This window comes from Nicotiana tabacum, chromosome 6 (assembly GCF_000715075.1).
Source record: "Nicotiana tabacum cultivar K326 chromosome 6, ASM71507v2, whole genome shotgun sequence".
Taxonomy (NCBI): domain Eukaryota; kingdom Viridiplantae; phylum Streptophyta; class Magnoliopsida; order Solanales; family Solanaceae; genus Nicotiana; species Nicotiana tabacum.
Genome location: NC_134085.1, coordinates 162353501 through 162375979, shown reverse-complemented (window position 1 = coordinate 162375979; position 22479 = coordinate 162353501). Strand labels below are relative to the sequence as shown.

Here is a 22479-nt window from a genome sequence, read left to right as displayed (position 1 = left end):
GCCCATTTGTGAATAATTTCTTTTTAAAAGATTTGTGAATAGTTCAACCTTTAAAATTGCTGACACAGTTCAGATATATATGTACAAGATCGCAAAGATTATACGAGGATAGCATGAGTAATTGTTTTCTCATTGTTTAATGAGTAAAACAGAAGACGTGCAATGACTAGAAATTGATGGTCAATTCCGTCTATCTTGCAAAACCAGTAGTTCTATTAAAACCTTATCTTGCAAACCAGTAGAATATTCAAACCTCATCGCAGTTCTATAAATAAACCTATTCTATCCTTTCACAAGTAATTCTATACGAATAAATCCATACAAACACAATGAAAATGGAAGTGAACGTTAGACGATTCATGGTACCTTTTCTTCTTTTTGCATTGTCAACAAGCTTATCCTTCTTCCTCGTAAAAGCTCAAAATGTTTCTGAACCGGTACTCGACGTTTCCGGTAACGCTGTCCGTAAAGGAGCGAATTATTTGATCGTTCCAGCGGGTCGGGGCAGCCCCGGTGGACTTGATATCTCATCCATTAGGAACACAACCAATCCTCTCGTTGTAAGCCAAAATACTCAAAATTCCAGCGGCACTGACGTTCAATTTATACCAGTAAATCCGAAAGAAAATACCATCAGAATATCGACTGATCTGAACATCAAATATACGGCTATGACAATATCTGATTCGTCCACAGTATGGAGAATTAACACTGAATTAATTCCACAACGTTATTTGGTGACAGTTGGTGGAGTAGAAGGAAATCCAGGGCGTGAAACATTGAGCAATTGGTTCAAGATTGACAAGTACGAGGATGCTTACAAATTTGCGTATTGTCCTGGAGTTTGTGAGACATGTAGACCATTTTGTGGAGACATTGGAATACTTGTTGAAGGTAGCAAAAGGGTTTTGTTTGTCGGTTCAAATCAACCTTTAAAAGTTAAATTTGAATACACAAACTCGGATGATCCATGGGTTACAATTAATCCAAGTTTCAATCCCAGCATCGCAGACAAACTGCCAATCTTGCCCTTTGTTAAAGTTGTAACGTGCATAATTGTTATTTATCACTTGATAAAGGTGGCGTAGAATTAGATCAAAAGGAACTAGGAAAAGTGAGGTCATCAATTAATACATTATCTATTTATGTATGTATTGTAGCTTTGGGTTGACTAGGTATGTATATGTCAATTGTAATTGAATACGAGTTGATGTCTCATTGTTTATCTCATTGAAATCGGTATTTATAAATAACAATGCACAAAAAAAAGGGTGTGCAGATGATTAGTAATACAGTCCTGTCTCTCTCTTTCCAATATAATCTCATTTTTTTCTAAGACAAACCCAACGTATAAACAGTACAAAAGTCGTTTGTTTTACTGACTAGCTAATACGCAGATTATAGTACAAAAACTGCGTATGCAATGATAATAATAAAGAGATTGTCATACAATAAATAATAATGCATTGTTTAGTATAAGAGAATTTACATGTTTAGATACTCTCATCATTGTTAATACATGATTTTCATCTCTCATCCTATCCTACGTAAATAATGCTAAATTTGGTATAAGTTATACTAAAATTTGTAATATAATATTTGTTGGCCCAAGTAAAGGTTAATTTTGAAGACTGACAAAGTAACTCGGACATGGACTAGGTCCATCCCTCAGGTCCACAAAAAAGGGCAGATTTGAGCATGTGGGATTCACATGAAGGATATAAGTTTAACTTGGTGTATTTAATATCTCTTGATCGAAAAGGTTGCATAATTGATAAGGAAAAGGACTCCTTACTCAAAGAGAACATTATCCAAGATAAGGAAGGAGTTAGAAGTTGAGATCAACTAGAACTCTTCCTCCAAGGAAGAGTAGCATTAGAACTCTAGTTATTTCTTCATCTACTAACTCTATAACTTGCAGGATGTTCTCACATTCCAGGTGTTGCACAAACGTAGAAGTTAAACGTTAATTGAGAGCAAAATAGCAAGGCAATTTCGCAAGCAGTTCGTATGTGATTCAATTGTGCAAACCTGAAGCTACGTGAACCAGATAGAAGAACTAGTTCCAAGTGTCTATCTTTTATTCTAGTTCAATCGTAGTAGGTGTTTTCACATTGTACCTTTCAGCTTTATCTAGAGGCAATTGTAATAGGTACTCAGAGTTTTCAAGGTAGAGTTAACTTGAAGTTGTCGCAACAGTTAGAGGTTGTGTGCTACAACGGGATTAGAGGTAATCCTTAGGTTTACAAAGAGTTTTGTAAATGCTGTTTTGGCTCAGTGATTTAGTGAAGTGTTGGGAAAAATCCTACTGAGTAGTAGGTCGTAGTTTTTTTCACCTTTTGAGCCAGGTTTTTTTCACGTAAAAATACTTGTATTCTTTACTTTTTGCATTTATTATTCCGCAACAGCAGTATAAGGAACACATTGAAGAACCAGGTCCTTCCATAATCAGTTTAAGCGAAAACCTGGACAACACACAAATCACCCCCCCCTCTTGTGTAGTATTGAAGTATAAAACATCAATTGGTATTAGAACAGGTTATCCGTGAAGAGGCTAATACCTTAAGAACAGATCAAGATGAGCGTACCACCTGAAAACTGGGAAGAGCAATCCACTGATAGGCCTCCACTCTTTAATGGCCAGTACTACTCTTGGTGAAAAAATAGGATGAGTGATACATCATCGGAAAAGACTACAGCTATGAGACATTGTTACTGATGGTCCCCTGGCTACCATGAAGAAGAATGTTGAAGGAGTAGATGTACCAAAAACAAGAGCTGACTACAATGCTGAGGACTTGAGGAAATAAGAAAAGAATGCTAAGGCCAAGAAATGGCTTGTGTGTGGACTTGGTCCAGACTAGTACAGTAGAATTCAAAGTTGTACCACTGCTAAGGAAATTTGGGATACTTTGCAAGTGGCTCATGAAGGAACACCTCAAGTGAAGAGGTCCAGAGGAACACTGTTGTATTCTCAATATGAGAATTTCACTATGAAGAAAGGGGAAACCATCCAGGAGATATATACAAGGTTCACCACACTGACAAATGAATTTAAGTCTCTTGGAAGGGCTATTATTGAAGAAGACAAAGTTGATAAGATTTTGACAAGGGTTGTGCCAGTCTCTTGGGAAAGCAAAACCACGGCTATTCAGGAATCAAAGAACATTACCACTCTTAAGTTAGATGAGCTAATTAGAAATTTCACTGCCTATGAACTTAGAAGGCAAACCATGAAGATGGATGCACCCAAGAAGGAAAGGAGCCTGGCACTCAGAATCACGGAAGGTGTTGATCTAGAGGAGGATGAAATGACCATGATCACAAAGGACTTCAAGAAGTACCTAATAAGAGGAAAGGGTCCTTTAAGAAGTGGAAGCGAGCAAACCAAGGGTACCTGAAAAACAAACCAATGAGGGGTGTTACAAGTGTGGGAAGACTGATCACCACATCAAAAACTGCCCTCAATGGGAAATTGAATGGAAGAAGAAAAAAGCTGAATGAAGGAACAGGAAGAAGGAACAGGTTCAACCCAAGAAGAACTAAGGATCAACAAAGGTTATGGTTGTTACCTGGGGAGAAAGCTCAGATGAAGACTCAGAAGGTGAAGATGGAGATGAACAAGCACTTATGGCAATTGGAAAATCTGATGAGCAATCTGAGGTAAGTATAATTCATCTCAAAGACAAGATTAAGTTTTTATCTAAAGAAAGGCTATCTGAGTTACTCCTACATTTCATTGATGAATCTGAGGATCTAAACAATGAAAAGGAACAACTGTCTAAAGAGTGTGTGATTTTGAAAGCTAAGTGCAAAAATCAGGAACTTAGGGCTAGTGAAAGTGATAGTAAAAATGTTGAGTTAAAGAACCAGGTTCATGAACTTGATACCACTGTCCTAGAGCTAAAATCTGAAAATCTAAAACTGAAATTAGGAACAGGTAAAAAGAAAGTTGATCACACACAACTCATATTAGAAGAAAACCTAGGAAAAATGAAAGACGAGTTGTACAAAAGAGATGAGTAGATAAGAGTCTTCAAGGAGGATCTAAGCAAGGTTAAGCACGAGCTAGACAAAACCTATAAATGGAATAGGTCCTCCGATACACTTTCATGGCGATATGAACATTATAGTAGCAATAAGAGAGGACTTGGCTACGGGACCCCCGCACCTAAGTGGGATTCCCAAAGCAAGTACCTCACACTTCCTGAGAACAGAATTTGCACACACTGTGGTAAGACTGGTCACTACAAAAGTGAATGTAATTCAAAAGAAAAGGCAAGTCAAAAGAATAAAATATTTGTTCAAGAGAAAAGTAGGCTGCCAGGATGGGCCAAAAAGAATTTAATTTACTTTTTTGCCTATAGAAAGGGACCCAAACTAGTTTGGATTCCTAAGACTAACCCCTGGTTTCCTTTGCGGGTCCAAGTGAAGGGGAGCAGCAAAATATGGTACATGGATACTAGCTGCTCAAAGCATATGATAGGAAGAAAGAACCAGTTCCTTTCACTTGAGGACCTCAAAGGAGGTAATGTCTCCTTTGAAAATGGGAAGAAAGGTGAGATTATTGGGGTTGGAAAAGTAGGTAAGACTGATTCTCACTCTATTGAGAATGTCTACTTGATAGATGGCCTAAAATACAGCCTAATCAGTGTATCACAATTGTGTGATTAAGGTAACTTGGTAGCATTCACCTTTACCAAATATTTAATGATAAATCTTATCACTAACAAGATTGTTTTGCAAGGGAAAAGAGTAAATAATATTTACATTGTAGATTTGTCCACACTTTCAGAAAATGAACTCACTTGCTTAAGTGTGTTGGATAATGATCCCCTCCTTTGGCACAAGAGACGTGGACATGCAAGTCTGAGTCAACTCAATAAATTAGTCTCCAAGGACCTGGTGATGGGGCTGCCTAACATTAATTTTAAGGAAGACAAAGTTTGTGAGGCTTGTGCAAGGGGGGAAGCATGTAAGATCCTCTTTTAAAAGCAAGAAAGTGGTAAGCACCACCAGAACGATGGAACTGGTCCATATGGATCACTGTGGTCCAATGAGAACATTAAGCAGAGGTGGTAAAAAATATGTGATGGTGCTTGTTGATGATTACTTTAGGTTTACTTGGACATTATTTTTAACATATAAAGATGAAGCATTTGACATTTTTACTTCTTCTGTTAGAAAAACTCATAAACAACTAGGTAATCAACTTGCATCAATTAGGTCTGGTCATAGAGCTGAATTTGAAAATGCTAAGTTTGCTGAATTTATCATAAATAGTTGCATGAATAGACCTCTTGTTAAGAAGATTCCCTATGAGTCACTTAAAGAGAGAAAGCTAAATATATCCCATATTAAGGCATTTAGATGCAAGTACTTTATTCGCAATCATGAAAAAGATTCCCTAAGAAAGTTTGATCCCAAAAGTGATGAGGGAGTATTCTTGGGATATTCTTCACATAGTAAACCTTATATGATCTATAACAAAAGAACTATGTGTGTAGAAGAAAGTGTACATATGGTTTTTGATGAAACTAACATTCTTTTTGAGAGACAGGAACATGAAGATGATGCAATTGGGCTGGTAAGAAATTTAAATGAAATCACAACCCAGACTGAAGTTGCACCAGAAGAAGGAATAGGTGATGGAACAGGTTCTTCTGCTCAGGGTAACCTAACAGGGGGAACTGAACAAAGAGGAACTGAATCTCAAACCTCGAAGGAACCTATCCATGAACCTGTTCCACAGCAACAAAGCATTGAAAGAACATCAAGGGGAAACCAGTTGGTTGTGAAATCTTACAAGTATCAAAGTTCTCATCCCATTGAGAATATAATCACTAACCCAACCTCTGCAATCAAAACCAAATCTTTATTAAACAATCTTTGTACTTTCGATGTTTTCTTATCTCTTATTGAACCTAAAGGGGTTGCTGAGGCTTTGCAGGATGCAGACTGGGTAAATGTAATGCAAGATGAACTCAACTAATTCGAAAGGAGTCGAGTTTGGCATCTAGTACCAAGACCCAATGATATATCACTAATCGGTACAAAATGGGTCTTCAGAAACAAAAGCCTTAAGTAGAGATCACTTTGAGAGGAACAAGTTGGAATTAGGGATGATTAAGGTCACCTAAAAGGACCAGTTCAAAGATAAATTAAAAAAAATTATTGGTTAGAAAGTCTGTAAATTTTGTATATAATTAGATTAAATCTTGCTCAGTCTCATACTTTCAACAGTATACTCATGTGACATATGCTAAAATGACTCATTAATATCTAAGTATATTTTCTCTGTTTTGGCAAATTTAGACTTACATAAGAGAATTTTCAGTGAAGAACCTGGTTCATCAAGATAAATAGGTATGTTTTCTACACTTTGCATAATTTGAAATAATTATATTTGGATCATGAGTAGAGTTCTACCTAATTCCAAACTCATTTTAGACTTATCTGTTACAAGTGAACCAGTTCCGTTCAAAAGAGTCCCAACCAAATGGAAGTATCTAGATTCTAGGAATACACTCCAACGTCTATTTAAAACTGAAATTCAGTTTGATTAGACTTCTAAGAGTCTGAAAAGTTATCGTTACCCCATTAATTATTCCTCCATATATTGATCAGCCTTAGTGTATTCCTTACTTCATCTTTCTCAAGCCGTAAAAAACTCTTATTCTACTTTCATCTTCCAAACACTATCTAATTCTCTTCTCTTCCATACCCTAGCCCAGATATGTCGAACACATCTGAAATCCGTCATCACCACCACAGGAAACCACTTCCACACCTTCTACCACTCCTTCAACCACACCAATATCAAAGAAAAGTAGAGTAAAGATGATGGCTCGTAAGATTGTCGCTGAAGGAGAGCAGATCAAGAAAATAAACAAGCAATTGAAAGAATGTAGGGAAGAAGAATCCCAGAAATCTGAAGATTCATTTAAGTCTGCTACTAAGGGGAAAGAAAGTAGTTCTTCCAATGAACATGTATCTTCTGATTCTAATATTTCTCCTAAGACAATTTTTAAAGTTGCTGCAAATTTGGAGAATAAATTTGTAGGATCTATAGCAGGTGTTGACACTACAGAATCTAAAGAAGTTGGTGGTAAAAATGAAAAAAAGGGAGAGCAAGGGTGCTACTGTGAGGGGAAAGGGGACAATAGTGGTTGATTCTTCACCCACTCCTGTGAGTTTAACCAAAGACGCAGGTACAGTGGTTGTTTGGGGAGATGAACCCGGTTCATCTGTAGAGGAACCCCTCGCAGACCTTCTGAAGAAAGTGACTAAAAGCTATAATCCAACTTCTTGATAGAGTTATCAATGGCACCAAAACTCATGTCATTTCCTATGGCTTCATTCTCACAACTGTACTTTCACATTTCAAGGTACCTATGACGAAGTGGGAGATTATTACAAGTAAGGATCATTTTGGGGTTAATACTCTACTTGCTTGCGATTATGAAATCAATGTCACTCCTAAAGAAACAGGTTCATCCAAGAAGGTACCAGTGAATAGCAAGGTCAGAGCCTTGATGCAAGAAAGTGGGGCTAAGAATGCTGAGATTGAGAGGCTGAAGAAGAGGTTGACTGAGGTAGAGACTGAGAGAGATGATCTTAGAACTGAGCTGGAAAGAGAAAAGGAGAATAATGTTGGCATTATTCAAGATATGCCGAAACTCCTCCAAGTCAAAAGCCAAGTACCTAGTTCTTCCCCGCCTTAAGCCTCTTAGCTTAGTGTAGATCAACCAGTGACCCAGTTTGGGATTTTTTGTCATTTTGCTCATGTTTCCAGTATTTTTATTTCTTCTTATGCTTTGTGGTAGAATATTATCAATCATCAATGAAATTCACTGTCTTTTGCTCTAGTTGTTTGTTTATATTTCTTTGATGGTTAAAATTCTTAGTTTGATCTATGATGATTAATCCATCATTGCATTTGAATTAGCCCCAGTGGCCATGCGTAAGCTTTAAAATCTAGTTATCTCACATTTTTATGCAACTTTTTGATGATGCCAAAAGGGGGGGAAAAGGTTGTGCTTTACACGTTTTACACTTTGAGCAAGTGATGTTTATAACCTAATGTACCTGGTCCTTGATGATAAGTGATAAAAGGAAAAATATTTAAACATTGTATTGATGTTGAGCTGAGTTGAAACAGGGCCTAAGCTTATGAAAAGCACAGAGTTTGTCATCATCAAAAAGGGGAAATTTGTTGGCCCAAGTAAAGGTTAGTTTTGAAGACTGACAAAGGAACTCAAGCATGAACCAGGTCCATCCCTCAGGTGCACAAAAACGGGCAAATTTGAGCATGTGGGATTCACGTGAAGGAGATAAGTTTAACTTAGTGTATTTAATATCTCCTAATCGAAAAGGTTGCATAATTGATAAGTAGAAGGACTCCTTACTCAAGGAGAACATTATCCAAGATAAGGAAGGAGTTAGAAGTTGAAATCTACTAGAACTCTTCCTCCAAGGAAGAGTAACATTAGAACTCTAGTTATTTCTTCATCTACTAGCTCTATAACTTGCAGGATGTTCTCACATTCCAGGTGTTGCACAAACGTAGAAGTTAAACGTTAATTGAGAGCAAAATAGCAAGGCAATTTCGCAAGCAGTTCGTATGTGATTCAATTGTGCAAACCTGAAGCTACGTGAACCAGATAGAAGAACTAGTTCCAAGTGTCTATCTTTTATTCTAGTTCAATCGTAGTAGGTGTTTTCACATTGTACCTTTCAGCTTTATCTAGAGGCAATTGTAATAGGTACTCAGAGTTTTCAAGGTAGAGTTAACTTGAAGTTGTCGCAACAGTTAGAGGTTGTGTGCTACAACGGGATTAGAGGTAATCCTTAGGTTTACAAAGAGTTTTGTAAATGATGTTTTGGTTCAGTGATTTAGTGAAGTGTTGGAGAAAATCCTACTAAGTAGTAGGTCGTGGTTTTTTTCACCTTTTGAGCTGGGTGTTTTCCACGTAAATATACTTGTGTTCTTTACTTTCTGCATTTATTATTTCGCAACAGCAGTATGAGGAACACATTGAAGAACCAGGTCCTTCCATTATCAGTTTAAGCGAAAAATTAGACATCACACAAAATCCTCCCCCCCCCCCTCTTGTGTGGTATTGAAATATGAAACATCAATATTATTTTTTGGTATTAAATTCCGCATTACTTGGAAATATTAGCAATTTGTGTTTGAAAAATTATTTAAAAATCACATTTGTTAATACTAAGAAGCAATTTTGTTTTATCACTATTTGTAAAGTTGATTTTAAGTGTCACAATTAAATAGAAAAATTATGTAATAGTTGAGACTTTAATCATGTTATTAAGTATAAATAACTTATACGAATTTTTTTATAAATATAAATTTTTATTAAGAATATGTTATCCTAAAAAAGTTAAAATCAACATCTGCTTATGCTTCAAAGGAAAAGCTATTTTTCCAGCTATTCCCTGCAATGGAAAAACAAAGCTTCTGCTACTACTTTAAAATACTTATTTTTCAAAGGTTTGGTCAAGCACCATAACTCTCAAAATAAGTTTTCTTTTTTATTATTTGAAAAATAAGGACCTCCTTACACGTTCTGCTAAACAAGGTACCGAGCATATATAGAAAAACTCCTCCTGTATTTCTTGCCACTTTGTTGCTAGCACCCAGCTTGTTGAGCTGTACTTGATCATACTATTTAAGCAGATTGAAGTACTAATAAATATTTATATTTCTATAGATTCACTACCGATCACACTAGCTAATTGATTTGTCAAGAGATCCTATCCCGATTACGTCTCAATGTATACAAGCATATACGTCTCTTACTACCTTCAATTTGTGAACTGTGAATAGTACAACCTTTCAATTGTAAAACAATTTAACTTAAACTTTAAACTTTTCATGTTTTTATTAATTAGAAATTTTTATAATCACACAAGTGCTATGATTTAAGAACACAAGTGTTAATGTCTTACGGATGCACGTATTATGACATGTTTGACATCATAAATTTCAAAAGACTTTTCTTTGATTCTTATACTCCATTAAGATAAATTGGACCGGATGGATGAGTGCGGTTTAACAGGATCAAATGGCCGCAGGAAATTGATAATCAATATTATCTGGAATAATCGTAGAGAGTGCAAAATTTCAAACTAGTAGAAGATTCAAATGATATCATAAACGAAAATCTTATCTTGCAAATCAGGAGAATATATTTAGACTTTCATATATATGCAGTTCTATATGCAAGAGGGATTGTTAAGCTCTTCTCCGGTATTAAACTCCGCACGTATTTGTTTTGACTTTTCCAAGAATTGACTTTATTACGAATTAGTTTTACGTGTTGTGTCACAAGGAAATATGTACTCATGCTACTTTGTTGCTAGCACCTAGCTTGTTGTTGACCTTTCTATTCAGCGATCAAAATAAAGTTGGCTATTATTGTCAAATCGGCTACGGATTCGGCCGAATTTACTACTCCCTCCGTTTCAATTTATGTGAACTTGTTTGACTGGGCACGGAGTTTAAGAAAAAAATAAAGACTTTTGGAATTTGTGGTCCTAAACAAGTCCAAATGGGGCTCAGAGTATTTGTATGGTTATAAAAGCTTCTCATTAAGGGTAGAGTTGTAACTTTAAGTTAAATTGTTACCAAATTTGGAAAGGGTTCATTCTTTTTGGAACGGACCAAAAAGGAAATAGGTTCACATAAACTGGAACGGAGGGAGTATTATTTTTTAAAACTATATATTTCTTTAAAAAATCATTATATATGTATAAATTGTTAATTTGAAAGTTAATATAACTTTTAAAAAATTACAATTCCGAACTGATGGCAAAAAAAGAGGGCAATCCGGTACAGTAAACTCCCGATATGCATGAGATTCAGGAAAGAGTCGGACCACATGAGGTGTTGTACGAACCTATATGCTTCAAATTATAGATCCACCTTAATCCCAAGTGTACTTGTACAAGAGGCTACGTCTCTTACTTCGTCCATTTGTGAATATAGTTCAACATTTGAAAAGCTGAGTACACAACTCAAATATGTACAAGAATTTTCAACTTAGATTCTAGGAGGATAATACTCTTATTGATATCCCACTGTTTAATGTGTAAAATTTAAGGCATGGATAAGTTACATAGAAAAAATGTCAAACCATACATTATTTATAACTACGGCTTTATAAAAAAAATTAAAAGGCTAGAAAAGTTGATAGTCAATTCCATCGATGTGAAAAAGAAAAATCCTTGAAGTGACTGAGAATTTTCAAACTACTCCATATAATACGAAACCTTTATCTAGTTCTATAAATAGCGCTGCTTCTCTAAAAGTTTATTTTATCCATTCACAAGTTAGTTTAACAATGGAAATTATTAACGTTACACGATTCATGGTACCTTTTCTTCTTGTTGCATTATCAACAAGCTTTTCTTTCCTCGTAAAAGCTCAAGATGTTCCTGAACCGGTGCTCGACGTTTCCGGTAACGCTGTCCGGACAGGAGTGAATTATTATATCCTTCCAGCGGGTCGGGGCAACGGCGGTGGACTTCAGGTGGCATCCATTAGGAACCGAACCAATCCACTAGTCGTAAGCCAACATGCCGATGAATCTTCAATCGGCGGTTACCTTCAATTTTCACCTGCGAACCCTAACGAAAACATCATCGGAATATCAACTGATCTGAACGTGAAATTTACATCTATTCATATCTCTGATTCGTCCACAGTATGGAGAATTAACACTGAAATAATTCCGCAGCGTTATTTGGTGACAGTTGGTGGAGTAGAAGGAAATCCAGGGCGTGAAACATTGAGCAATTGGTTCAAGATTGACAAGTACGAGGATGCTTACAAACTTGTGTATTGTCCTGGAGTTTGTGAGACATGCAGACCATTCTGTGGAGACATTGGAATACTTGTTGAAGGTAGCAAAAGGGTTTTGTTTGTTCGTTCTGATCAACCTTTGAAAGTTACATTTCATAAGATCTAGAATTGCAAATACTATACTATATGTGATTTCATTGTATATAGTCTGTATCAGTGAAGGAATAAGGAAGAATATAGTCCTCCACTAGTGTTGATAATTAATAAAGATTGTTATGTTTTTAGTTGTGAAATTATATAGCTACTACATGTTTCTTTAAATGATTTATATGAAATGCAATATAATAAAGGGTGCGGCTGCGTCTCTAAAATTCATCTCTAATAGTTGCAAAAGTTAAAAGGAAAAAGAATAAAAATACTAGTATTCAATTTCAGAAACAGAGACGAAGAAAGCAACTTGCTGAACAGAGACGAAAATACAGCAGGATCGACTTATCTATGGGTCAATGCTTTGTTGGACTATTATAAATTGACACAACGCTACAGCCTGTCACTATATTTATTTTCTGTTAAGCGTGTTAAACATTAAATTGATGATTTTTCTCGTTTGTACCACTGCTTCATGTTATATAACATTATTTCTTTTGAGTAATTGGATTTTGACGTTAATATGACTTCTCTTTTTATTTAGCACTGTTTGAACGAAATTAAAATAGTTTTTAAGAACGTAGTTTGAGAAAATATAATATAATATCAATTATATGAACTGAACATTTAAAATTAATCAAAGTTATACCCTAAATTATTTCGATTTGAGAAGTCTAAAAATGAAATAAAGCGAAATCTTTCGGACACGTGAAGCAATATTTTCCTCATACTTTCAAAACTGCCGAGTCAAAATAGTCATGCTTCTGCCATAATTAATTACCCCTATAATTAGGTTCAATTGTGATTGTTGGCGGCAGGGGATGAGCTAGCACGGGAAGTACGGATCTATAAAACTCAATAACTTAGGTCGTAATCCTATATTATATATATGCTAAGAAATCTACTAAACTTCAAAATCTACAAAATTCAGAATTCTCATGAACAAGCATAGATTAATTAGATGCTATTAGTTCAACATCTAATAAGGAAAAAAAAACTACAGATTTACGAATCCTCTTTAAAATCCTAAAAATTCTAATATCTAATAGCTAGCTAGTTCGACATGGAAATGGCCTTTTGTAAGTTGAGGAAAGCTTTTTCATATCGTACAAAGCCCATGAACCAAAATTCAAAATTATCTTCAGTCACTATCTCGATGTACTTTTGAGATGGTTTGTTCTCGTTCACACTTGCATAAGCTCTTTTAATTTTCTTCACTGGAATAACCACCTGCAGGAATCATAATTTCCACAATATTTGAGAAATATTTCACACAACACAAGATTGACTAATTAATTATCTTTTGTGCTTTATACAATTGTATGAGGCCTTAGTAATGTTGCAAAATCAAAATGCTCTAAAATATTTGAGATCTCAGAACCCCTAACCCCTACATATTTTATGGTGCGACAGCTAGAGGAATAACAATAGTGTATGTTAAATAGTGACTATATAGATAAACAAGTACGCTGTGGTCTGAGGGAATAATTGAAAGCCGTGTGGGGACGAATCTGTGAGTTAATTATTCAATTGAGATGGAGTATAAAATTTAGCATAGGTGAACTGTACCCAATTTATTAAAAGGAAAAAAAATACAGCCTGCATTTTTCCTCCTAAAATCATTCAACTAATATTCCCCTTTGCTTTTTTTTTAAACCTAACTCTAGGCATTCCGCACTTCAAAGGGAAGCCTTGGCGCTAATTAATGTTTTCGGGAAAAAACACAAAACTAAAGCCAATTATATTGAAAAGTGTTACACAAGTTGATAATGTCTTACCTACTCGTGTAACCTAACAAATTTTGGACAAGTCTAGCTGCTTAACTCTAAGTACTCAACTCAGGAGCACAAAGCTTTTCGCATTCACGCACGAGTCAGAGAAGGACCGCACGCTAAGGGTATTCATATAAACAATCTACTTTCACGGCTCGAAGTCGTGACCTATAAGTCTTTAGGGTTGCTCTAAGCTCCCTTCAACTAGGTATTCAACCCATTTCATTTTACTTAGAATAAAAATTTACAGAAAAAACTGAAAACCCTCCCAAATTTACGCTTCCATTAATTTAACACAATCAATGTAATGTAACTAACCTTGTAAGGTGTTCTAAGAATTCCTCCAGAGGGGAAAGGAACAGCTATGGGTCTTTCACTGCAGAAAGCTATTTTCTCTGTAGATATGAACAAAATCCCAGCAATTGGACCCGCTGTTGTGTACAAATAACACTGTGATGCCTTTAGCAGCTTCTCTCCTTCATTCACATTAAACATATTCCTGAATATATTCCTTCTCCCTCCTTCTTTCACTATTTTCAGCTTCCCCTTCACCGTTTCTGAAAACTTTGGCCCCAATTTCACTGCAAAACATCAAATTTAATTTACGAAAATATTTAGTGCATTTTTTCTTAAAGAAGCAAAAAGGGAAGGAAATAAATAATTAAATTAAGGGGCAGGGCTGTTTGGTTCAAGGGATTAGTTGAGTTATTCTGTTATAAATTTTGGAATGAAATTTATCTTTGATTGGAGTTATTAATTAAAATCGGTATTATTTTTATACCAAAATCTTGGTTTAACTTATCCCATATAGGATGTGAGATTGATATATTATCCCGATTATAATCCTGGTATTACAATCTCAGGATTATAATTAATTTGGGGAAATGATACTGTAATAGCTGAAAAATATTTTTTTTGTATATTCTATATGTTATATATAAAAAATATAGTAATTTTTATACACTTTTTTGGCTACCTAATAAAGATAATTTTTGGTTGGGGCTAAAAGTGAAAAAAGTGATATTCTGGTTTTGAACCAATCGCACCCTAAACAGAATGAATTAGACGTACATACATACCATGCTCGCGAATTCTATAAGCATAACTTTTTGCTTTCTTTCCCAATTTCCTCTTGTGAACAATTATAGCAGAATCATCTTGACCTGAAATTAATACATAAAAGAGTTAACAAAATGATCCTTAATTTGATTTGTTTCTTCTTTCTTTAATTTCCTGTTTAAACTTACTTGGAGTAACTCTGGGAGAGTAATTATCAGAAGAAGAAGAACTGTGAAGAGAGCTGACAGTTTCAGAATCTTGAGAAAAAGAAGAATGCCTTTCTGGAGTTGTCCCAAAGGAGGAGCTCATGGCGGAAGAGCTGCCACAATAATTTTGTTGATCTTCAAATTGGTAATGATTTTCCTTCATGTTTAATTTGAGTATTTTTGAAATACGAGTGATTTGCATGTGAAAGTAGGAGGAAAGTGGTATATTTAAATGGATGGTTGGCCGGCCACACAGTACTCAGTGTAGATAAGAATCTTAACTGCCCCCACCGTTTAGTTTACCAAAAATTAACTCTAGTTTTTCGAAGATTCTTTTTATTTACTTTTTCCAGAAAACACGAAGTTGGGGCCGTCTTCTGGAAACTATACACATTGCTTTACTTAAATCTTAATAAATTATTAGTTTTTTCTAACTCTATATACATAATAATCTTTTGGCTTACGAGATCTTATTTAATCCTTGACTATGTCACATATATATCTCCTATTAATATTGTAAAAAAAAATTCTCTATTTTCATGGTTCTCCTCATTCCTTACGAACTTTGAAATATAATTATGATTGCTCAAATGTGTACTGGAGGTGCAACTGCATGTCTGCAATCTTCGGGAAAAGATAAAACAATTTAAATTTTATAGCAAATTCACTTGTACTACTGTATTACGAGGGAGGAATTTTTCAGAAAATCTCTATATTTTATTATTTCGTCTTGATTTTACACCATGTATGTATTGTTTTCCAGGTATGAAATGTATTTTTATTTTTTTTGCACCTTGTATGTTTGACTGTATTTTTATGGTTATGTACCCATGTATACACCCCTATATTTTTTGTTGTTTGTATCCTTGTATACATCCTCGTATTAATTACACGAACAATACAATTGACACATGCTATATTCGTTGTGCGAACTGACAATACACTAAACACATACACACTTTGCTTAATAAACAGTGCATGTCATGATATGAAAAGTTGTGCGAACTGACAATACACTAAACACATACACACTTTGCTTAATAAACAGTGCATGTCATGATATGAAAAGTTTAGGGACTTTGCCGTTAAATAACTGTAATCCGTACAAGAGCGAAAAAAATCATCTTTGTCCAAAGAAAAGGTGAAAAAAGAAAGTCGAACGAAAAGGCGAAGAATATAATCCTAGTATATAACAAAAGAAAAATAAAGAACTACACTATCAAGTATCAACATAGTAACAAAGATACATATGTCACATCAAAGGAAACAAAAAATTGATAAGACCAGCTGAAATAGTTACGATAGCAGCCACCAACTTGGAAAATACTAGTACTAAAATTGTGGAAAATCCTAATTAAAAATGCATATCTAAAATTCTAGAAAGACCACAAAGTTGACTTGCTTTCTTTCAAATTTCGTCTAATACGCTACCAAAAAATCCATACTTGAGTCACAGTTGGGCTTTTGTTCTTGTATGGCTTGACGGGCTCACCAGCCACTTTCCCTCTTTGGCAGCTCTTTACATTAACTCGATTGTATCATCACGAGATGTAGAAAACTTAAACATTCATAATTAATTAGAATGGCTGCTTTACCACCTATTTTGAGATTAAGTAACTATTATGTTACGATGAAAGTATATTCTCTGAAATAATTTTTATTTTTAGATGAACTCATACACATTTTATATCGTATCATATGTTGTGTGTACTCTCTAAAATATTGTCATATCCATGTCAGATTCTCCAATAATAATCTGATACGCACCCGATAATATTTTTTTAGAGTTCGAGCAACATAGACCTTATCAAAGCATTGTCTTGAATTCAAGACTCACTTCTCGCTAATTATGAAAAAATATTAATTTTCACGTTCATGTTCATCCTTTTTATCGTAATTTGCATCCTGGTGGCAAAGGCACAGTGGATTCAAGCGTGCGACATAGTTTAATCTATTTCATGAGGGTATGTTTGCTGTTACTTTCATGTGACTTTCGCTCCTGGGATTTCTCTTTGTTATATTAGTGCGACAATATAATCAAGCACGTAGTTTTAACTCTCTTTGTCCTACTAATTAATACTAGTCAAACTTTGGTCCGACCAACGAATATTATGTTCCTGTAATCACATGCCAAGACCTGACAAAGAAACACGTTTTTTGGTTCTCATGATCCCTATAAATTAACACTTTCTCTCTCCTCCTTTGGGTAGGGATAACGTCTGCGTACGTACTATCCTTCTTAGACCCTATTTATAAAATTTTACTGAGTTATTATTATTGTTGTTGTTGTTGATCCCTATAAATTAAATGGAAGATTGTCTCTATTAATATTAGTTTAATATTTCATTCGGTCCACAATAAGTGACCAATTTGCTTTGGGTACACCCATTAAGTAAATACTAAATTCTAGACGCAAATAGTTAGTGTGACTAATCTACCCTTCATTAAATGTTGCACTACAGTTATAGTAGTACTTACTTCTCTTCTCAAATGTGAGGAGTAAATAACTTTTTAGGAATACGTACATAAGGGTAATTTTGGAAAAAAAAATTGAATTTTTTCTTCATTATATAAACGAGCATTTATTTTTTACCAAAATAAAAAAATAATTTGAGCACTTATTATGGACCCGAGGGAGTATCATTCATTAAGAGTTAGTATTTCATTAATGGACCACCTACATGTGCTATTGACATAGGCGTACTTGTGTTGCAAAGAGAGTGGTCATCTCCATCTGAAAAGTTCGGCAAAAAAATCATGTGCACATATTAGTTGTTATATCTTTTAGAAATTATGATATATTAGTAATAATACCCTACTTACAAAACAGATTTTGATTGAATGAAAATGTGCATTCGCGACCTTCAAATCATCGGTCCACCTGACTATTGATCATATTGTTAGCGCAAAATAACGAGTATAACCTTTTTCTTCTTACTAGTATAATATCAATACTTAGGATTAGCGTTATATTTGAGTATTTAAGTGTTGGATTAATTAAGCAAACAACAAATAATCTTTCGAAGATTGAACGAGTTCCGAATTACCCGGGAAAGACTAAGATAAAGTTAGGCTTCATTTGTTTTTACTTAATATAATACGAATATTTATGGACTTTTGTGTTGTAACTAATATCTTCGAGCTTCTATATATTTGATTTGAGATTGGATTACACGAAACGCATACCAATTAAACATTTATTCCTCCACTAGCCAAATATATTACGTACTAATATCAAACGCGCGACTTATAATAATTTCATAATACTGTTTAGCCATCTAATTATAAGATGAATCTTAAGAATGTGACACCTCTTTGTCTTTTTTAGACCCATACATATGCAAATATGGTCAAGGATGTGGTCTATTTCGTCGATTAGACATAAATGAAAGACGGATTTGAACTTCATGAGTTCGAATTTAGAATTTTACTACTGATCATTTGATTTAATAGACGATATAAACTTGTTTATTTGTATCTATTTAATAAATTTTAATATATATATATATATATATATATATATAAAATTTGAAAAATTAACCCGGCAGAACTATAACTTGCCCTCTACATTTTTTCTTCAATTCAACTGTTTAACAAAAGAGTGTATCATCTCTTAGGTAAGCAAGAGACTAAAATAATATTATTAGATTAGATAAAAAAAACCTAACTAGTATTGATTGAAGTATATATGTTCGAGCAGCCGTATTTCTTTGAAGAAAGGGGTCTCTCTAGTTTCTTCTTCACGTGTTTGTGGAGTTTGATCCGAAGTAGTTATAAATTAATAATTATAATATACAATTGCTTCTTGTATTATGGATCGTTGAATTTTTTTGGTCAAAATTGTAAGGTACTTGATAATCTGAGACTCGCGTGTACATTTAGTACATTCTGTTCCTTTTTTTCCTTTTCTCAATTGTTCTTATATAATTATTTGTTATTTGCAAGTGTAATTAATCCTTCTTTTTGCGCAAACATTTTCTCCAAGTTTGCTGCCAAATTTCAATTCACTTATTATGATCTTAAAATTCGTAAAAGGTGCGTAGAGTAGTACTGCCATAAGCGTTAAAAAAAGGAGACATTGTAGTCCACATTTTTGTGTGACTCCACATAAATACCAATTAACTTTCCGTAATCCAAATGATTATATCTCTTCTTTCAATGAACTACTTTATTGCATCTTTATTTTGAAAGAGGGGCATGTGAAAAGAGACTACTAGAAATTCGGTCAAAACCAACCGCTTCGGTAGGCAAAAAATCAATCGAAAAGTCGATCAAAGTCAGTCGATGTTTTAAAATTTTTTAATTTTTAATTTTTTACGTAATCAACTAACTTTGGTTAGTTATTTTGGCGCAAAAATGCGTAAAACTATTTTGGCGTCTCGCGAAATTTATTTTTTAAGAAACCGGCCAACTTTAGTCGGTTATTCATGCAAAATAATCACTATTAATATTAAAAAACCGACCGAAATCGATCGATTATTTCAGTCTGTCCTTTTAAAAAACGACCGACTTCGATTGGTAATTTTATATTTTTAATTAAATTGACCGAAATCGGGCCAGTTATCTTCGCGTGAAAATACAATTAAAGAGTACAAATAAAATAAAAGAAAGTCTTAAACCAAAATGTATTAATGGTCTAGCGGTAGAATAGTATCCTGCCATGCCACAGAACGACTCTGGTTCAATGCCCAGACTATGTATTTTTTAACTGCATAATTAAAAATCTCGATCGAATTTTTCGACCTACTTCGGTCGGTTTTTTCAGAAAAAATTTTCTTTTTTGGTCGTTTATGAAATTTAATTGACCGACCGAAATTAGTGGAAAATTGCGATCGATTTCAATCGATAATTTTGGATGATTTTAGGCAGTTTTTTAGTAGTGAGATAGCATGAAACTGTATTTACTAAAATGTAAAATAGAACTAGGAAGTATATTGAAAAACATTATCCTAATTGTAGATACAATCAATTTGAAAGGTGATTTCTGGTTGCACAAGTTGGATACACATTTCTACACTTACCGAGTGATACAAACATTGGAGAAAGTGTTGGACTTTAAGCTATTGGGCTTTAAAGTAGAAGGAGTGTGAATTAGAAATGGAGGGAAAATGAAAAATTTGAAGAAGTGAACTTTTGTCTTGCACTTTGTCTTTCATTGGTGAGGGACAATCACATTTGTGTGCTTATATATAGATTCACTTCTTAAAACTCTTAAAAGGAGTTGAAGAGAATGAACCCTCGTGCCGTCGTCGTCGCTCGGCTCGGCTTCGGATTTAATAATTAAATTAAATGCCAAATCACTGCTGAAAATACACCAGAACACTGCTGAAAGTTCAGAGGGCCTCACTGGCCGGGGTTCTGCCGCGACCGCGGTAGAACCGCGGGAGTCATATTCAGAGAGGCTTTCTGGCCGCGGTTCGGCCGCATATTTTCTGAAAAGGCACCTTTCCAGACACCTCTTCTGATATTTGCCTATAAATTCTGAGGCAAGGCTGCATCTTCAATATACGAAAAACACTCTAGAACTTCTTTCTTTCTGAATATACTGCATCCTAATTCGCAGTCTCTCTCTCTCAAATTCGTAAGTGTGATTTTGCTCCTTTCTTTGAGTTCGTTGGTATCCTGCAGTTTGTATTGCCACTGTTGCAGGAAGGTTTATTCCGTTTTATCCTGTGAGGATTTAATCCATTACCTTGGCAACGTGTGAGGGGGTTAAAATTCCTTAAGGACGCACAAGAAACTTGTGGACTCGGAATATTTCTGATTCTTTACTATTTTATACATTTCTTTATTCTTCTAACAGTTTTCTGATTTTTTGTTTTAACACAGCAACGCTCACATAAAATTGGATTAAGCATGCAACTTCACACATTTTTCTCTTAATTACGAGTGATGTGATGACAATCTTTTGGATAGAATTAGTGGATCACATCAATGTTGCGTGGATTCTTTAAAGAAAGAATTAACCCAAATAGCCGTCCACCTAATATGTCAAACTAAACATAGCCACCAGATGTATTATATGTACAATTCATTGTATATGTATAATTGTATATAATCAATGTATAATCTATGTATATCGGCTAGAAAAAGTACTCATTAGATCTAGTCGGTTATTTGAGTAACAATCTCATGCACTCATGTCAGATTCTCCGAAGTTACATTGCTTTTAGAGGATTTGACACACATCCATTTATATTTTCGAATAGTCGAAGCAACATAAGATCACATGACTCTGAATCTCTGATAATGAGAGAAGAAGAAGAATTCAGACATGAAAAATTAGTTTTTTTTCGACAGAGGAAAAAATGTTCATGTCCAAAAAAAGAATAGCTTTACATTATCGAACATGCATTTGCATTCTCATCGCTAAACATGGTATATAACATACTATCTCCAGTAAATTCAAGAATTAAAGCATCTGCAACTTGTCTTGGACTAATTGCTTCAAATGATGACAAATCTCCTTCTTTTTCTTCACCCTTCTTCTTATTCTCTTCTTTTTTAGTCAGCATTTCTACTCTCTTTCCAGTTTTCTTCTTAAGTTTCTTCAACATTTTATCTGCATTTATTCGGCCTTTCACTACCACCTTGTGTTTGTTCATATCCGTCATGAATTCTTCAACCCCTAATAGGAAAAAACAAAGAAAAATACAACAGATTATCATAACTAATTAAAATCAGTATTTATACAAAAATAGTTTAATTTTTTTAACGAGGGCTCTACCTTTGATTTTGGAAATGGCTTTGGCAACTTGTTTTTCACATCCTTCACAGTACATTGAAATTTTAAACTCTACGTCCACAACCTGTACCAATCATGACAATTAATAAAATCTTGCAGTTTTCTATACTTGAAAATAAATTCTATATCTACACAAACACGGGAAAAAAATGATATTAGAGTAGCTAACTTTTGGTGCTATTTTGTGTTGTTCCTTTTTCTTCTTGTTTCCCATTGGAAGTGATGGAACATTGAGACATTTGAAAATCCAAAAGTCGGTTAATTGCAGTTATACTATTTATGGCAAACGACCGAAGTGTCGCGCCCGGTTGAGTTTTAGATAAAGTTTGATTTTTCATTATCTTTTCTTTAACCTCTGTATATATATATATATATATATATATATATATATATATATATATATATATATATATATATATATATTGTTTCGGCGTTGGTGGCTTTTTTATAGACATTTAGTTCTTTGGTTTAATCTACAGTAAGAAAGACGTTTCACACTTGAAACAAAGTTTAAACTGCGATTAATTAACCAAGATGCCCAAAAACGTGCCATTATATTAACATTCAGATCGAACTTTTAGAATTTTATTGTACCTTTTAGGATTTTGCAATTTGCTTGGGCTAAACGTCTAAACCGTTTATTTCTCATCCCTTACCCTGTATTCTTTAAGGGCAAAAATCACTCCGAAACTATTTAAAACCGATAGTTGCAAAAATTATAAAATT

At 34.4% G+C, this 22479-nt stretch overlaps 4 protein-coding genes across 4 annotated transcripts; 2 read left to right on the top strand and 2 right to left on the bottom strand.

Annotated features, from left to right (window-relative positions):
* The first annotated feature begins 184 nt into the window (after positions 1 to 184).
* LOC107765133 (kunitz trypsin inhibitor 5-like) lies at positions 185 to 1225 on the top strand. The gene has a single exon (XM_016583743.2). The coding sequence runs from the start codon at positions 330 to 332 to the stop codon at positions 1086 to 1088; it is 759 nt and encodes a 252-aa protein (XP_016439229.1). The 5' UTR covers positions 185 to 329; the 3' UTR covers positions 1089 to 1225.
* Positions 1226 to 11290: 10065 nt separating this feature from the next.
* LOC107765134 (kunitz trypsin inhibitor 5) lies at positions 11291 to 12128 on the top strand. The gene has a single exon (XM_016583744.2). The coding sequence runs from the start codon at positions 11364 to 11366 to the stop codon at positions 11988 to 11990; it is 627 nt and encodes a 208-aa protein (XP_016439230.1). The 5' UTR covers positions 11291 to 11363; the 3' UTR covers positions 11991 to 12128.
* A 706-nt stretch (positions 12129 to 12834) lies between these two features.
* On the bottom strand, positions 12835 to 15221 carry LOC107765127 (GEM-like protein 4). Its single transcript, XM_016583737.2, has 4 exons — positions 14991 to 15221; positions 14823 to 14906; positions 14062 to 14324; positions 12835 to 13201 (listed from the first exon to the last, which is right to left on the bottom strand). The coding sequence occupies exons 1-4, from the start codon at positions 15208 to 15210 to the stop codon at positions 13025 to 13027; spliced, it is 744 nt and encodes a 247-aa protein (XP_016439223.1). The 5' UTR covers positions 15211 to 15221; the 3' UTR covers positions 12835 to 13024.
* A 6122-nt stretch (positions 15222 to 21343) lies between these two features.
* On the bottom strand, positions 21344 to 21967 carry LOC107765129 (heavy metal-associated isoprenylated plant protein 19-like). The gene is made up of 3 exons (XM_016583739.1): positions 21923 to 21967; positions 21736 to 21817; positions 21344 to 21636 (listed from the first exon to the last, which is right to left on the bottom strand). Exons 1-3 carry the CDS (start codon positions 21965 to 21967, stop codon positions 21344 to 21346), a joined length of 420 nt encoding a protein of 139 aa, XP_016439225.1.
* Between the last annotated feature and the right edge of the window lie 512 nt (positions 21968 to 22479).

What these genes read in the sequence shown, in the direction of transcription:
- LOC107765133 (XM_016583743.2), top strand. Translation starts at nt 330, where the DNA reads ATGAAAATGGAAGTGAACGTTAGACGATTCATGGTACCTTTTCTTCTT.
- LOC107765134 (XM_016583744.2), top strand. Translation starts at nt 11,364, where the DNA reads ATGGAAATTATTAACGTTACACGATTCATGGTACCTTTTCTTCTTGTT.
- LOC107765127 (XM_016583737.2), bottom strand. Translation starts at nt 15,210, where the DNA reads ATGCAAATCACTCGTATTTCAAAAATACTCAAATTAAACATGAAGGAA. An exon ending in CTCTCCCAGAGTTACTCCAA is followed by an intron (nt 14,907 to 14,990) that starts GTAAGTTTAAAC and finishes TATTAATTTCAG; the next exon opens with GTCAAGATGATTCTGCTATA. An exon ending in TTATAGAATTCGCGAGCATG is followed by an intron (nt 14,325 to 14,822) that starts GTATGTATGTAC and finishes GATGTTTTGCAG; the next exon opens with TGAAATTGGGGCCAAAGTTT.
- LOC107765129 (XM_016583739.1), bottom strand. Translation starts at nt 21,967, where the DNA reads ATGGGAAACAAGAAGAAAAAGGAACAACACAAAATAGCACCAAAA. An exon ending in AACACAAAATAGCACCAAAA is followed by an intron (nt 21,818 to 21,922) that starts GTTAGCTACTCT and finishes TGATTGGTACAG; the next exon opens with GTTGTGGACGTAGAGTTTAA. An exon ending in AGCCATTTCCAAAATCAAAG is followed by an intron (nt 21,637 to 21,735) that starts GTAGAGCCCTCG and finishes TTTTCCTATTAG; the next exon opens with GGGTTGAAGAATTCATGACG.